General features: G+C 32.7%; 1 protein-coding gene across 1 annotated transcript in view; it reads right to left on the reverse strand.

Annotated features, from left to right (window-relative positions):
* Positions 1–14,662, reverse strand: part of LOC148627671 (reelin-like) — a 69,610-nt gene that overhangs the window by 36,969 nt on the left and 17,979 nt on the right. The window contains exons 16-29 of the mRNA XM_088576902.1: positions 12,831–12,894; positions 11,899–12,132; positions 10,156–10,317; positions 8,945–9,184; positions 8,106–8,405; positions 6,885–7,022; positions 6,437–6,623; positions 5,670–5,875; positions 4,583–4,742; positions 3,847–4,017; positions 3,115–3,329; positions 2,056–2,204; positions 998–1,205; positions 368–612 (exon numbers count right to left, since the gene is read on the reverse strand). Coding sequence (XP_088433028.1) covers positions 368–612; positions 998–1,205; positions 2,056–2,204; positions 3,115–3,329; positions 3,847–4,017; positions 4,583–4,742; positions 5,670–5,875; positions 6,437–6,623; positions 6,885–7,022; positions 8,106–8,405; positions 8,945–9,184; positions 10,156–10,317; positions 11,899–12,132; positions 12,831–12,894 — 2,679 coding nt within the window. The remainder of the gene's footprint in view (positions 1–367; positions 613–997; positions 1,206–2,055; positions 2,205–3,114; positions 3,330–3,846; positions 4,018–4,582; positions 4,743–5,669; positions 5,876–6,436; positions 6,624–6,884; positions 7,023–8,105; positions 8,406–8,944; positions 9,185–10,155; positions 10,318–11,898; positions 12,133–12,830; positions 12,895–14,662) is intronic.

Below are 14,662 nucleotides of genomic sequence, written 5' to 3' on the forward strand. Positions count from 1 at the left end.
TACTGGACAACAACCAAAATCATTTACAACATATTCACACATATTGAATTTATAAAGTCACATACCACATTTGAAATCGATCTACATAATGGAAGCAAAGATTTTTGTGACAAAAATTTTCTCCGTCATTTCATATTGTGAAAAACAGGAAACTCACACAAAATGGTAAGTTGATATTGAAAGGCAAAAGAAAGTGCCTACAACAAATGGCCATTCTATATAAAGTCACATATCAAATTTGAAATCATTCCATCCATTATGAGTTATTATTATTGCAACAAAATTAGTACAGATGGACAAAGTGATTCCTATATATGTTTAAATGTATGAAACAATGGAACAACAAACTTAAAGTATACAATCTCACCACCATATCCAAGAGGCTGTCTGAACCTAAAAATGGTGTGATCAGTCTTGGCATCAGCTGGTAATTCTAAGGTGACAAACTCTTTGGTTGTATTATACACCTTTGGTTCTACAATTTTCAGAATATTCCATGTGATTTCATTATCTGTGGAGTAATCAACAATGATGCCCTCGTTTCTTGTGCTAGGGTCGGTGCAGGCAAAGGATTGTTCACCTCCACCAATCTTTATTACAAACTGTAACATTCTGTAACATATGAAAACTACATATGGATACATGATTTTGACAGTCAAACATCAATGCAGTTGGGAGGAAAAAACATTGTCTGCGGGTCATAACTGGCCTTGTTCAATTTTATAGGTAAGATTTGCCATTCTCTTCTATTCTTGCCTCACAATTAAAAGAAAACAGTAACCCTGAATTCAAAGTGTCAGTTGGACTTTAAACAATGAAGATTTATGAACATTTTCAACATCATTTTTCACAAGTAAAATTTTGTCAGTACTGCTATCAACAGAATTAACACTACAAAGACTACACAGTGGCTGAAAAGCATCATTTCAGTAGAAAACCGGGTTGTTCTCCATGAATCATTAGAATGCCTTCCATTGAACAAGATAGCTAACATCACCTTAAGTATGTTGTATTAAGTGGTTTAGTAACTGCCTCTCTGGTCCCATCTTCACTAAAGAAAAGAGCATTCCCATAATCCACCACACCACATTTCAGACCTAAACTTCCACCAAGGATACGATTCCATCCAGTAGAGGGATCATGGTGGCTATCAAACCAGTCATACAATCCAAGTTGATTAACTGCCGTAGATTCACAAGTAGGACCTAAATATAAATCATCTTATAGTGTACTGATAGAAAGTAATCAATCCTGATACCACATGCTGAGGTGAAAAATATATGCATTACGAACAATTAACAGTGTTAATGTAACTGGAAATATGAAGTTGTCGTGCTCCTACAGAAATTGTATATCGTACAGCAATCAAAATCACTTACAATATATGCCCTATAAAGGCTAAAATAAAGCCAAAAACAAAATTTGAAATCAAGCAGTGACTTTTGTGACCAAAAATTTTCTCTATCATTCCATAGAGTGATAAATGGCAAAAATCCCACGAAACAGGAAGTTGATATCGCAAAGCAATAAAAATCGCTTACAACATATGCCCCATCTATATGATGCCACACATTAAATTTGAATTCAATCCAACCAATTGTAGCCAAGATAAGTGATTCTAATATACCACACATTCAATGAGTGGGGTAAAATATTTTCCAAGTGAACTATTTTTTTTCCACTTTTCTAAACTGGACGCATTCTCACTCAATAAATTATCTTATTCTTCAAAAATTAAATTATTTAGTATTTTTCACTGAAAATATAGTCAATTTAAAATAAAACTCCCACAAAGCTTACATTTATATACAGGAGATTCAAAATTTTCATTGATTTTGTGAGAGTCGCCCACCTAATGTGGGAGGATTAATAGGTATGTCTTTGACAAATTCAATGATAATCTTAAATTTTTTTAAGGTACTTCCATACCCAGATAAACATGAATATTTAATTTTTCTATATTAATTTACAAAATAATTGCCAATATCAGATTTAGACTGTATGTAACTTTGACCTAGATAGGGACATGAAACCTCAAAGTATTTCTGAACATACCATTAAATCCATGATCACAGATACATCTACTGTTCTCACAGGTGCCCTGTCTGTTACAGTTCTCTGAGCATGGTGGTCCTATGTATATATCATTTAGGGCAAAACTAAAGGCATACCCACCACGCTGCCACCATCGAATAATCACTGGACTGAAACAAAAATGACCATGGATTTTACTATTGTGAAAATGTATGTGTTTTCATGGTTATCAACAAGTTTATTTCACACCAAAAAAAAATGGTAAGACATAACAAAATATCCAACATCAGCATTGTATTTTTGCAAAACAAAGTAAATTGGTTAAAGGAATGAAAGAGGCAAGTCATATTATTCAGGGCCTAATATAGACATGATGACAAGGTCCACCTGACTCAGCAACAAAAAACTGGAAATAAAGCAACAAGGAAAAGAAACTTCCTTCCATAAAAATAAATAATGAAAATCCTTCAGTGTATACAGACAACCATACCAAGTGTGAAAGCCGACATCGGTATATTATAATATATTGACTGTAAAACCAGCAGAATTAACTAATAGCAAGGTGAAAATGGGTCCAAAATTGAATTCTGCCCTAATCTTTAAGAATACATTTAAGGCATACATTCTATATGCACAGATCTTCATGGGTTAAGTTTTGAATAAACTCAATTATCATTTTATAAAGAACATAAAGTTGTACCTGTAGTCATGCTGGGCTACCCCTCTGGTACAGGAAGTTGATATTGGAGAGCAATCAAAAATGATTAAAATGTATACACCATCAAAAAAAGCCAAACATCAAGTCTGAAATCAATCTGCCTATAGAAAGCCAGGATATTTGTGACAAAATTTGGACAGACAGAATGACGGATTGACAAGGTGATTCCAATATACCACCCGCACACTGAGAGTCATATTGTAATCTAATGAAAAATATTTCTTCTCCATACAGCTGAAGCATAATTTAAAGTGTAATGTAGCATTCTTTTACCAAAGTGCAGGAGGTATTTAAAGAAATTATAGAGATAATGACAAAAATATGTTCACTGACATAACTAAAAATACAGTTGAAACACCTACTGCATTGCTATTTGAGTGTTTACAGGTATAATGACAGTCTGCCATGATCCATGTGGTCCAGTATAGTAGATGGTCCCTTCAGTATAGTCCCCATCACATTCAGACTCCTGGTAACAAGGTTCTTGGACTAATCTCCATGTCTGCCCTCCGTCATGGCTATACTGTAACATCACAGGGTGGTCCAGTCGGAAATGGACACTACAGCCTACATTGATCTGTAAATATAAAAGTAATGGAATCAAATATATACAGCCTATATCTGAAATAGTTATCTTATGAACAAGATGGTTTTTAGGTACCACTATTCTTAGTTTTTACAATGAAATATAATGGCTTAAATTTGTAAAATGTAATGAATGACTCACTCTAAAGAGCCTGAATTGTTCACCTGGAAAACAGTCACACACAACAAAGGACATAAAATGACCAAAATAATACATACAAAGTAACAAAAGTTAATAAACAACTTGAACTCCACTAAAATATGGAAGCTGAGCTTATTACAATGGAATCTGGATGGGCAGAATGATGAATGGTAGGACAAGGTGATTTCATAACACCACCAACATATTGAGTAGGGGTATTGTAAACATTTTAAAAATACATTTTTTACTATATCCTCCCAAATTCAATATCTGGAAAAGTACATCAATTTTCACAGATCACAATTAACCATCCATTGATTACATAATCTTCAAAAGGCACGAGGAAACTTTCCAATATCAAACATACCCTAAACTGTATAACATCTCCAGCTTGTAGCCGCAGATCTTTAGTGATCACTGACTTATCATTTTGTTGATTGGCCAGTATCAATGTGTAATCCTTAGCACGACAGTACTTCCCCCGTACACCTTCTGTTATAGTTAACCACTGTCCTGACTTGATGGGATCTGCATGGCTCTGAAATTAGCAAATTAACTTTTGTCATAATGTAATTATACTAAAATGGAAAAATATATGTGTGGCCTTTAATGAATTTCTGGGTGACACAATTACTTAGGGGTTATGTTTGTAATTAGCACTACATACCTCCATAGTATCTGTGTTCCATCTACTGTAAATTCATTTATTATTGCAAAGTTTTTATTACTGGCAAAAAAAAAATGAAAATGACTTTGCAATAACTAAAACTCACATTATTGAATTTTTAACATCATTGATCCTTGGTTTTTATTAAAACAACAATAATTAGAATCACAATTTTTGCAAAAATAATAAAATCACAAATTTCTGAATTCATGATATCTTTGTAGGCTATGTTAGTGTGCTGTCTAGTACCACAATTTATGTTCTGAAGTAAGACATGATCTTGTAAGGATTAGATTGTAAATACCAGGTATGAATTGGACTATATGATAAATGAAGGATCATTTTGCACAATGTTAATGTTTTATCAAATGTTTGGCAAATGGAAGACTTCTTTGTTATCTAGCATGTCGTTTTATAACTAGTCACTTCAACTCACATTAAAGTTATCTTGGAGACTTCTCATCCTCTCGTACTGCCCCAACCTTATTTCATCAATAGCCCACTGGTCCTTTCCTCCACCTGAGTGTTTCAGTTGAATCCATCTAAACTTAGTAAGTGGTGACTTGGCAGCTTGAGGCAATACATTATGGACAAATCTATAAATAAAATAGGAAAACTGAGAACAACAAGATGTTGCATGTTACGTCATGCTAAGAATATTCCCATTCAACCATTTCAGTTGAAGTTGGGAAAGAGAAGCATGGTACAAGACATCCCACGAAAACAATATACATGTACCAAATATCTAAGCATTCCCTGTAATAGAAGCTGAGAATTCTGTTACTAAAATTTCTTTATGTACCACCTGAAAAAAATATTAAGTCGATCAGTAAACAGGAAGTAGATGAGTGAGGAATCTGAAAAGGGGAGACATGGTACAAGTCATCATGCAAAAACCAAATATCTAAGCATTCCCTCCAATAGAAGCTGAGAAATCTGTTATGTAAAGTAACATATGGACAAGGTGATTGCAATATAGCCCCACTCTAATGAATGGAGGTATAATACATAAAAGACATACTATGACACTGTTACAATAGTTTCCAAATTAATAAGATAAGCCATGTATTAGTTTCTTTTAACATTGTTGTATGCGATATTTGTCATGTCACCTATTTCTGTAAGTTAATTCCATTTTTTGGCTCATAATAATCCATCAAAGGAAATAAATTGATTTTGTGAATCTTATGATAAAGATTAGGCTTAGCATAATGGTACAATTTATGTAGCTCCAGCATGGATCAAGATAACAAATGACTGGTTTACTGTTTACTTAACATGTTTCACCCCCTAATAAATAGAAATTAATCAGAACTGTTTATTTTTAAGTAATTCAGTTTCAATAAAACTTATCGTTTTTAAAAAAAAACACACAATCTAATTTGCCTGAATACTGTGTTAATTTGAAAGAATTAATGTAAAAAGGGCTTTGTAATTAATATGCTATAAAGCATTGCTGAAGATAAATCTACATGTATATTTACAAGGACAGGCTCTCCAGATAATCCCTTCTGGCTACTTACTTGGTTTGTCTATACTGTGATGGAACCATTTCCTGTAGCAAATGCCATGTTGTACCCCCATCCACAGAGTATTCCAACAATACCCCCTCAACTCTGGTCTCAGCCCCATTACAGTCAGGGAGGTTACCGCCTATCCTCATGTAAAACTCAATATAATCAGAGGTCAGGGTGTTGAAATCTTTAGTCTGCAACTCCCTTGCCCCAGCCTGTGATTAAAGTATTAAATACCATTCTGAGTAAGAGGCAACGTGTGGCATTTCATTTTTCTCAATTTAGTCATTTTTACCTTAATATATTCAATTCATCTAGAAAATGGCTGAAAAGCTATTTAAATTTATCATAAAGCATTTGTGACATAGATTTTTTTTTATTGTTTATACTGGAAAAGATGCAGAAAGTTTTCCCACCATTTTCCAATAGTGTATTTGGATTAACTATATCTATCAATATGATAAAAATTTAAACTTTAAAAACACTTTGATGGTTATTTATGGAGGTCATAAAGTAAAAATACATTTTCCCCGATTCTTAGACTGAAATGTATTTTTAAGTAGATGTCTCCATAAATATCAGACTAGGAGTAATTTGTGCAAATCAAAATGTTGAACTTTTGTGACGAGTTTCTTCATAGATTTAAAGACATAATGAGTCTTTGATTATTTTTTCCTCTCCTACATAATATCTTAATAGTTATATACAAATTGTGAATTTTCATCATGACACATATAAAATTAAACTTTGTTTACAGATAATTCAAATATAAATACCTGAGAAAAGTACAAAGATTCTCCTGAAAATAAAGTGCCACACCCCTTGTCCCCATTTGTGACCTCTCCTCCCCAAATGTGAAGAAAATCAGAGTCAGGTTCGTATCTGATTCCAAAGTCTGCCTGCATAGTGGTCTCCATAGGTGATGTAGGATTACATTCTGCACCAACAAATCCAGTGTCACAGCTTCAAAAACATGTAATATTACTCCTCAAACAATTCTTTTCTTGGGTGGGGGTGGGTGGGGGGAAAGAAAAATTACATTCTCTGTAATTATGTTTCACAAAAAAAGTTTTTGGAGAACATATTGTTTTTGGTCTATTTAATGCTTCTTGTGTAAATATTCATTTGTTAATAAAAGAACTCATTGTCAGAGGTAAAAATATGACTAGAAAATTTCAAAACTGAAATAAAAATTAACGAGACCAGATGGGTAGCAGAACTTACTGGCAGACTCCTTCAATACATTTACCATGACCACCACACATACCAGGGCATTCCTGTCCTACATAGAGTCTAGACACACCCCAAGAATCAGTTGGCCCCCAGTCTGACTGACGGAGACGGAACTTAGTTACAGGACCCCTGAAAGAAATGGTAGATGCAAATTACAACAACAGTCATAGCATATCATAAATTAGCTCACTCGACTATATTAAGTTACCATTCACAAAAAAAGGAAATACAACAGTCACATAACTCCTGTAAAATTTGTTGAATCAAAATGGTGCTGCTATATGATCAACTACAAATGCTGACTACCATCCTACAAAATTTGAACAAAATCAGTCAAGCACTTTCCAAGGAGTTGCATCCACAAGTGTGACTGGATGAACACACAGATGCACAGAAAGAGGGACACCAGTATTTCAATGTCCCCTTCCATGTAGTGGCGGGGGACAATAATATACGGGTACAAATTTCTGTTTTAGTGTACAATTAAATATCCTACCATGGATGTGATAGACATAATTAGTTCACCAATTGTCATCACAATAAATGATTAAATTCACTATTCCATCAAACCCCCACTAATATCATTTTTTTATACTCAGCGGCATTAAAGAACTTAAATACTTGTCACTTTTCACATTGTTCAAAATCCAATAATTCATGATCAGAAATAAAAAATTTGAATATTCAAAAAAAAAGAATAATTTTAATTTCAAATTATCATAATATACAAGGATGGACAGAAGACACAGATTTTTGCCATAAAACCTCAGAATGTCTCACCAAAAAGATGGGATATAAACAAAAAGTTGCATACTTTGTCATGCTAGGTATATCCCCACTCATACATGAAGTCTGTAATGGAAAGCACCAAATTTTGCTCATAGCATAAGCCAAATCTATATAAAGCCACACACCTTTGAAACCAATCCGTCCATTGGTAGCCCAGATTTTTGTGAGGAAAAATTCTTTATCATTCCATATAGTGATAAATAGCAAAGTCCCACTAAACAGAAAGATGAGATATCTGACAGCACCCAAAATTGCTTATAAAATATACCCCATCTATGGAAAGCCATACATAAATTTGAATCCAATCTATCAATTTGGAGCCAAGAAAATTGTGACAAAATTCAGAGGGATGGATGGAATGATGGACAAACAGATAAGGTGATTTGAATATAACACCCACTAACTGAGTAGGAGTACAATTACCATGTAGCTGGAGGTAGGGGAACAGTAACCTGTCTCCATTCTGTGTACTGTGAAGGATCATACACTGTTCCCTTTGTGTAGACTTCACATGCCTTGGATTGTAGGCATGGCTCTACAACCAGGGACCAGCTCAGACCATGATCACCAGAATATTCCAGATAGATCCAGTTATTTTTAATCATGTCATACATCAGATGACATCCCATTACAAGGTCAAACTGGATGACATAGGATGGTCCTACATGGATTGGCTCAGTCATCAGGAATCGAATGTCACCATCCTCTCTGTTTTTGTAAAAACTGAAAAAGGTAAAAGAAAAAATGTAACAAAATGGTTTTGAAGCCAACTTATGCATCAGTGTTTGGATTCTTTATCTAACTACAATAATAATTATTTTGTCACAAGAAGTCTGATTATTTCAATGTAATGACAGTATATGGATGTCACTTGCTGCATTGTTAAATGACATGACAAAATTCAACGGGAAAGTTCTTTGTAATACAACAGTTCCCTTCACAAGAAGTTAGTAGTGCTTCAGAATTTAGGTTAAACTTATCTTATACATACATTCATGTTTATCTCGGTATCTGGATAGACTTCACTAGCAACCTTTACCTGGATTTTCAATGATTACTGAATAAATGGATCATGTAGAAAGTTCTTAGTAAATTTAATTTTTCTGGAGGGAAGTGGTTGAAGAAAAAAAAAGGAAATAAATTCATAAATTTCAGTTTTCACTATTTCATTTTGCTCATATATACTTGGCATAAAAAATAGGAATGTCTTCAAAATGAACATTTCAGTAGTTTAACACATCTTATTAAATATCAAATATTACCTCACACTCCTTCTCCCATCACAATAACCATCAGTTATCTCCCCTTTGTTGATAATCAGAGGCTGGGTGATGTTCTCTCTCTCCTCTAATTCTACATCCAGTGTATTGAACAAGTGATGATTCAGACTAATACCATCTACTGCCCACACATCATGACCTTGACCTGAGTGGTAAGGTTGGAACCATCTAAATCGACAAGCTGCTTTTCTTGCATCACGAGGTATAAGTACCATCTCTGATCTAAAGTATAACCACCAGAGAAAACTGAAATGCTTTTATATTACTCCATTTAACTATGTATGAAGTTTGAAGGAATAATTTGGTATATTATATGAACAATCAAAAGGATTGAGAAGAAACAGATACTTACATTCATTTGTACTGATTTCTTCCATTTGTGGAAAAAAAGTTTTTTACTCATTAAGCTCCCCTAACACACAAGTCGTACTTTCATTAACACATGGAAGAAATTCCTAAAACTTCAATAAGGACTTATTGAAGAACCCATTAATCTGGCTCAAATAAGTAAATGCAGCATATCTATATCTATGACTGGTAAATTGCAATCTAAATAATAGCATATCTTCTAATAATTTGAAATTTTACTTGATAGTTTGAAAGTTCTAACAAAGCCACTACGAGGATAATATAATCGACGTCAGCTCAGCTAATTAATTTTAAAAGCTAACAAACATGTTTATTGTCACCTACCTGTGTTTTAAATGTTAATTTTATAAGACACAATTGAAATAACGAAATAATATTTCCCTATAAAGTCAATCATCTGAATCTGTCGAGTACGTAAGTTTGAATGGCAATATTTACATAATCCAATGATTCCAGCATGCACTTCTGTACCTTCAAACTTCTCTGACGTATCACCCGTTTGTCACATACAAATCTGATTTGGCAGGAAAACTAACCGTTTTCACCGGGGATCTCAAAAATGTTATGAACATTGTTTGTCAACAAATAGGTCCTGTAGAAACCAATATGGCAAATTTTTGTGTAGGATTTTTCCATAAGGATTTTTACTGGCTGATTAAGTGCAGACACATCCTGTGAGTACCACCCACTGTTAGACATAGGTCAATTAACATACTATGAGTTGTAAGATAGACAACTCTAGTTCCGAATCGTAAATGTTATGAAAATAGAAATTCAAAACAATATTAAACATCTGAAGTCGAGTATAGTAGTTCTATACCTACCTTGGGTACCTGTAAATTTCATCTCTGAAGTTTTTTAGGAAGTGCCATGTAATACCAGCATCACATGAGTAATCCACAATAACTACCTCTGCTAGGTTGTCAGGAGGAGGACAGGAGGAGGTCATAGAATTACTCCCAACACGAATGTAAAATTGCAAGTACCTGCACAATAGAATATTAAAAACTGGAAGTAAAAAATTAATTTGCAATGTTGCAAAATCAGTCACATTTTTTAATATTATTCGATATTAAAAAATGATTTTCTAATATTACAAATTTGATTACTAATATCACAAAACCCTTTTTTAATATTAAAAATTCAATTGAATTGCTAATATTAAAAAACTATTTTTTAATATTAGAAATTGATTTTCTAATAGTACAAAATGGATTTGTTGTATTCAATTACGATTTTTTAATATTAGAAAATCATTTTGTAATATTAAAAAATGTGACTGATTTTGCAATATTGCAAAGTAATTTTTTTAATATTAGAAATTCATTTTCTTTTTTAATATTAGAAATTCATTTTCTTTTTTAATATTAGAAATTCATTTTCTTTTTTAATATTAGAAATTCATTTTCTTTTTTAATATTAGAAATTCATTTTCTAATATTACAAATTCAATTTGTAATATTACAAAAAGTGTGATATTTTATAATATTACTAAATCAGGATTTCATAATATTAGAAAATGAATTTTTGATATTACAAAATGAATTTTTAATATAACAAAATGAATTTTTTATATCAAAAAATATTTCCTATATTAAAAAAAATGTTTTAGCACAGTGAAACTTCTCCAAACCAGACCCTCAGAAAACCAGTCTTCCCTTCATACCGGCCGTTTTCAAAAGTCCTGTCGATATACTTTAAAACCTGTGTGTTTTGTCTTCAATAAACAGGTCACCCCTTACAACCGTACATCGGCTGGTTTTCACAGTTTAAGTTACATATTTCTAATAAAAACCTCTGAATTCCAGCCGCCCAGTTATTGTTCACCTGTAGTAAACGTGTCAACAATACTGTAAATGATTATGTAATTAATAATTAATTCACTGACCGGTTTGCATTTCATCAGTGGACAGATGATAATTGAAGGGGACAGTAGTTAAATCAACAAATTTAATCCAGACATTACATTTTGTCACTGGTTTACGAACTTTAAAATGTCAATTAATGTGAACTGTGTACCCAAGCCAAAACAACATAGGGGTGAAATTATTAAACTTTGTTGATAGGTAATTTACGAAAACAATACAAATAATTAATTACCATCAACAGCCCGTTGATCTTTAATACACATTCTTACAAAACCGTGAACATTATTTGGTCGGCAGTACCATTTGTAAAATCAAAGCATTTACAAATGATGCAAGCTTTGAAATGTAATAAAAGGCCAAAAGTTTACAAGGTGTAGGGTTATAGAACATTAATGGAAACAGCTCTTAGAATGCATTGCTATTTTTCACAAAACCGGCCACCCTTTAAACTGGCCATTTTTTCTTGTCCCAGTGGTGGCCGGTTTGAAGAAGTTACACTGTATTAAAAAATATTTTCTAATATTACAAAATATGAATTTTTGTCCACTTTGGCTTGCCATAGAAAAAGTTGCACTTAATATCATTTTTGTAACTTTGGAAGAAAAGTAATTTTTTTCTTCCTCAAAGAAAGCAGATTAAAAACAATTGTTTTATAGACTAACTGTCAAATTTCCTTGAATTTGAGAACTGTCTACAAACCTGTTATTTGTGGTGTTAAAGTCAGCTGTTGTGACCATTCTTTCTCCATTTTTATTGAACACCAGAGCTTTCCCTGATGACAGTACCCCGCAATCGTAGTTCACCTTGGCCCCTTTAATGGACATGATGCTAGATGATGTAAGAATGTGGTCATCTTCAAAGTTCTCCATTACCATTGTAGGGTTCTGAACAGCTGTAGTACTACATGTTAGGCCTGTGAATCCATAGTCACACCTGAAAAGTGAACCAAATAAAAACTATTAAAAGAAACTGTAAGGAATGCTCACATAATTGAAACCCCAACTCCCCCATTTAATAACATGCACCATTGACTTCCAAATTCATTTGGATCAAAATCTAAAACTAGAAAAACTGTGCAATGCTTACTAACTTGATATCCCACCACCCCACATTCCTTTAACATCCTTTTTTATTTGGATCAAAATCTAAAATTAGAGGTGCACAATGTTAATATGTAATAAAGATTCTGTGAAAGTTTCATTTAATTCTATTCAGTGATAAAGGAGGAATAACAAATAAGAGTTGGGTCCCCCATGTTCCCATATTCACAAATGACAAAGTCCATTTTACGTTATGTGAAATCCCAAAACTGATTCAGATCAAAATCTTACAGAGGGATGCACAATGGGAATTCTCTGAAAATTTCATTTCATTCCTTTCAGTGCTATAAGAGGAGTGATGGAAAAGAGATGGATCCCCACTTGTCCCCATATTAACAAATGAAAAAGTCCATGTTTTGCTATGTCAGGCCTCTAAATTGATTTGGATTATAATCTTAAATAAGAGCACAATTTGAATATGTAATAGAGATTAACAAAGTTTCATTAAATTCCATTCAGTGGTGTACAAGGAGTGACAGAAAAGAGATGGTTATCTTTGTGTAACAGAAAGAAGTAGGCAGAAATATTTACTTGCATCCTCTTTCAGTACAGAAACCATGTCCACTGCAGAGATCGGGACAATCACCAATATACACTGAAACAAAAAAAAACTGACTTACAGCTCAACAAAAGTTATAAAAATTTGTACAATAATACTGCTGTGAAAGTACTTTTACTTGTGGGTACCAGTTTTAATGGTTTAGGGAAAAATAATCAATTTACAGATTCTTGAATTCATGAATATGAAGACTCCATCATACAAACAAACGGAAAATTTCCTCTTTGTTGGGAACCAAAATTCTTACTTTATCAAACCAATGAAAACTGCAAAATAGATAAAAATAGATACAGTATGATAGTATTAAATAGATACCCCATGAACAGTAATAATTTTACAGTGTGATAGGATTAAATAGATACCCCATGAACAGTAATACTTTTACAGTGTGATAGTATTAAATAGATACCCCATGAACAATACTTTTACAGTGTGATAGTATTAAATAGATACCCCATGAATAGTAATACTTTTACAGTATCTGTGATAGTATTAAATAGATACCCCATGAACAATACTTTTACAGTGTGATAGTATTAAATAGATACCCCATGAACAATACTTTTACAGTGTGATAGTATTAAATAGATACCCCATGAACAACAATACTTTTACAGTGTGATAGTATTAAATAGATACCCCATGAACAGTAATACTTTTACAGTGTGATAGTATTAGATACCCCATGAACAGTAATACTTTTACAGTATCTGTGATGGTATTTACTCATTAGCATTAAGTTTATAAGCTTGTGCATTTGTTACTTTTCACAATATTCATTCTTTTTTCCACAAGGAGAACAACTGTAGCCAGGAAGGATCTCACTCTATACAAACTAAAACAAACACTTCCCGTAATCTGTACTTGAGGTTGTAATTAAGTTTCATGAACTAAATTTGGCAGACATTTTGTTTTTTATCAGTTTATTATCACTTTATGCTGTTAAGAAGCATTCATTATATATGAACAGAACAAAGAAATAGATGCCATTTAACTACAAGTAGAAGTAAATGTGGTTAAAAAGCATTAAAAAGCTCAACCAGTCACTCAAGGAAAAAGTAAGTTTATGTGTGAAAAAGACGAAAATTAAACAATACAACCAATCCAGATAAAGGTGCATACCAAATGTTAGATACTTCTATTGAAGTGTTTGTAAGCATTAGCTGACAAAAACTTATATGACAGACACATCTGTACTTACTTATACAGTCGAACCTCAATGTGTCGAACTCAGATTAGTTGAAATCTTGGATAACTCGAACTAATTACAAAGTCCCAGCAAAACTCCCCATATTCCAATACAATTTTACCTCGGATGACTTGTATTCGGACGAATCGAAACCTCGGATAACTCGAGGTAATCAATCGGTCACCTCGATAGGACTTTGAGTTTAATTAACTCTGATGTCTCAAAGTCAACTAATTTGTTGGAAAACTGATTGTTTTATTACAAACCAAGATCGAAGTGTGTTTTAACAACGATAAGTGTGACTTTAAAATTAATTTGTTGACACTATTTATGGCTTGATTTGTGTATTTTATTAATTTAAAATTGCGTGTGTAGTGAAAAGAAACGAATTTTATTATTTATACATCAGAATTCACACTAACAGTGATAGCAGATATTTTGATAATTTGATGTAATTTTTTTTAAAATACAGATGAATTGTAATGGTATCTGACAATTTAATGAAACATCAAAAAGACGATAGTAGGTGTATTTCAACGAATACATTCGTTTTGGAAGTGAATTTGAAATTTTATTGTAATAATGTAGAGCACATGGTTTGATGATATTTCTGAT

The sequence above is a fragment of the Perna viridis genome, chromosome 1 (assembly GCF_037379345.1).
Source record: "Perna viridis isolate PV_CMFRI_1.1 ecotype Kerala chromosome 1, ASM3737934v1, whole genome shotgun sequence".
In the NCBI taxonomy this organism is placed as follows: Eukaryota; Metazoa; Mollusca; class Bivalvia; order Mytilida; family Mytilidae; genus Perna; species Perna viridis.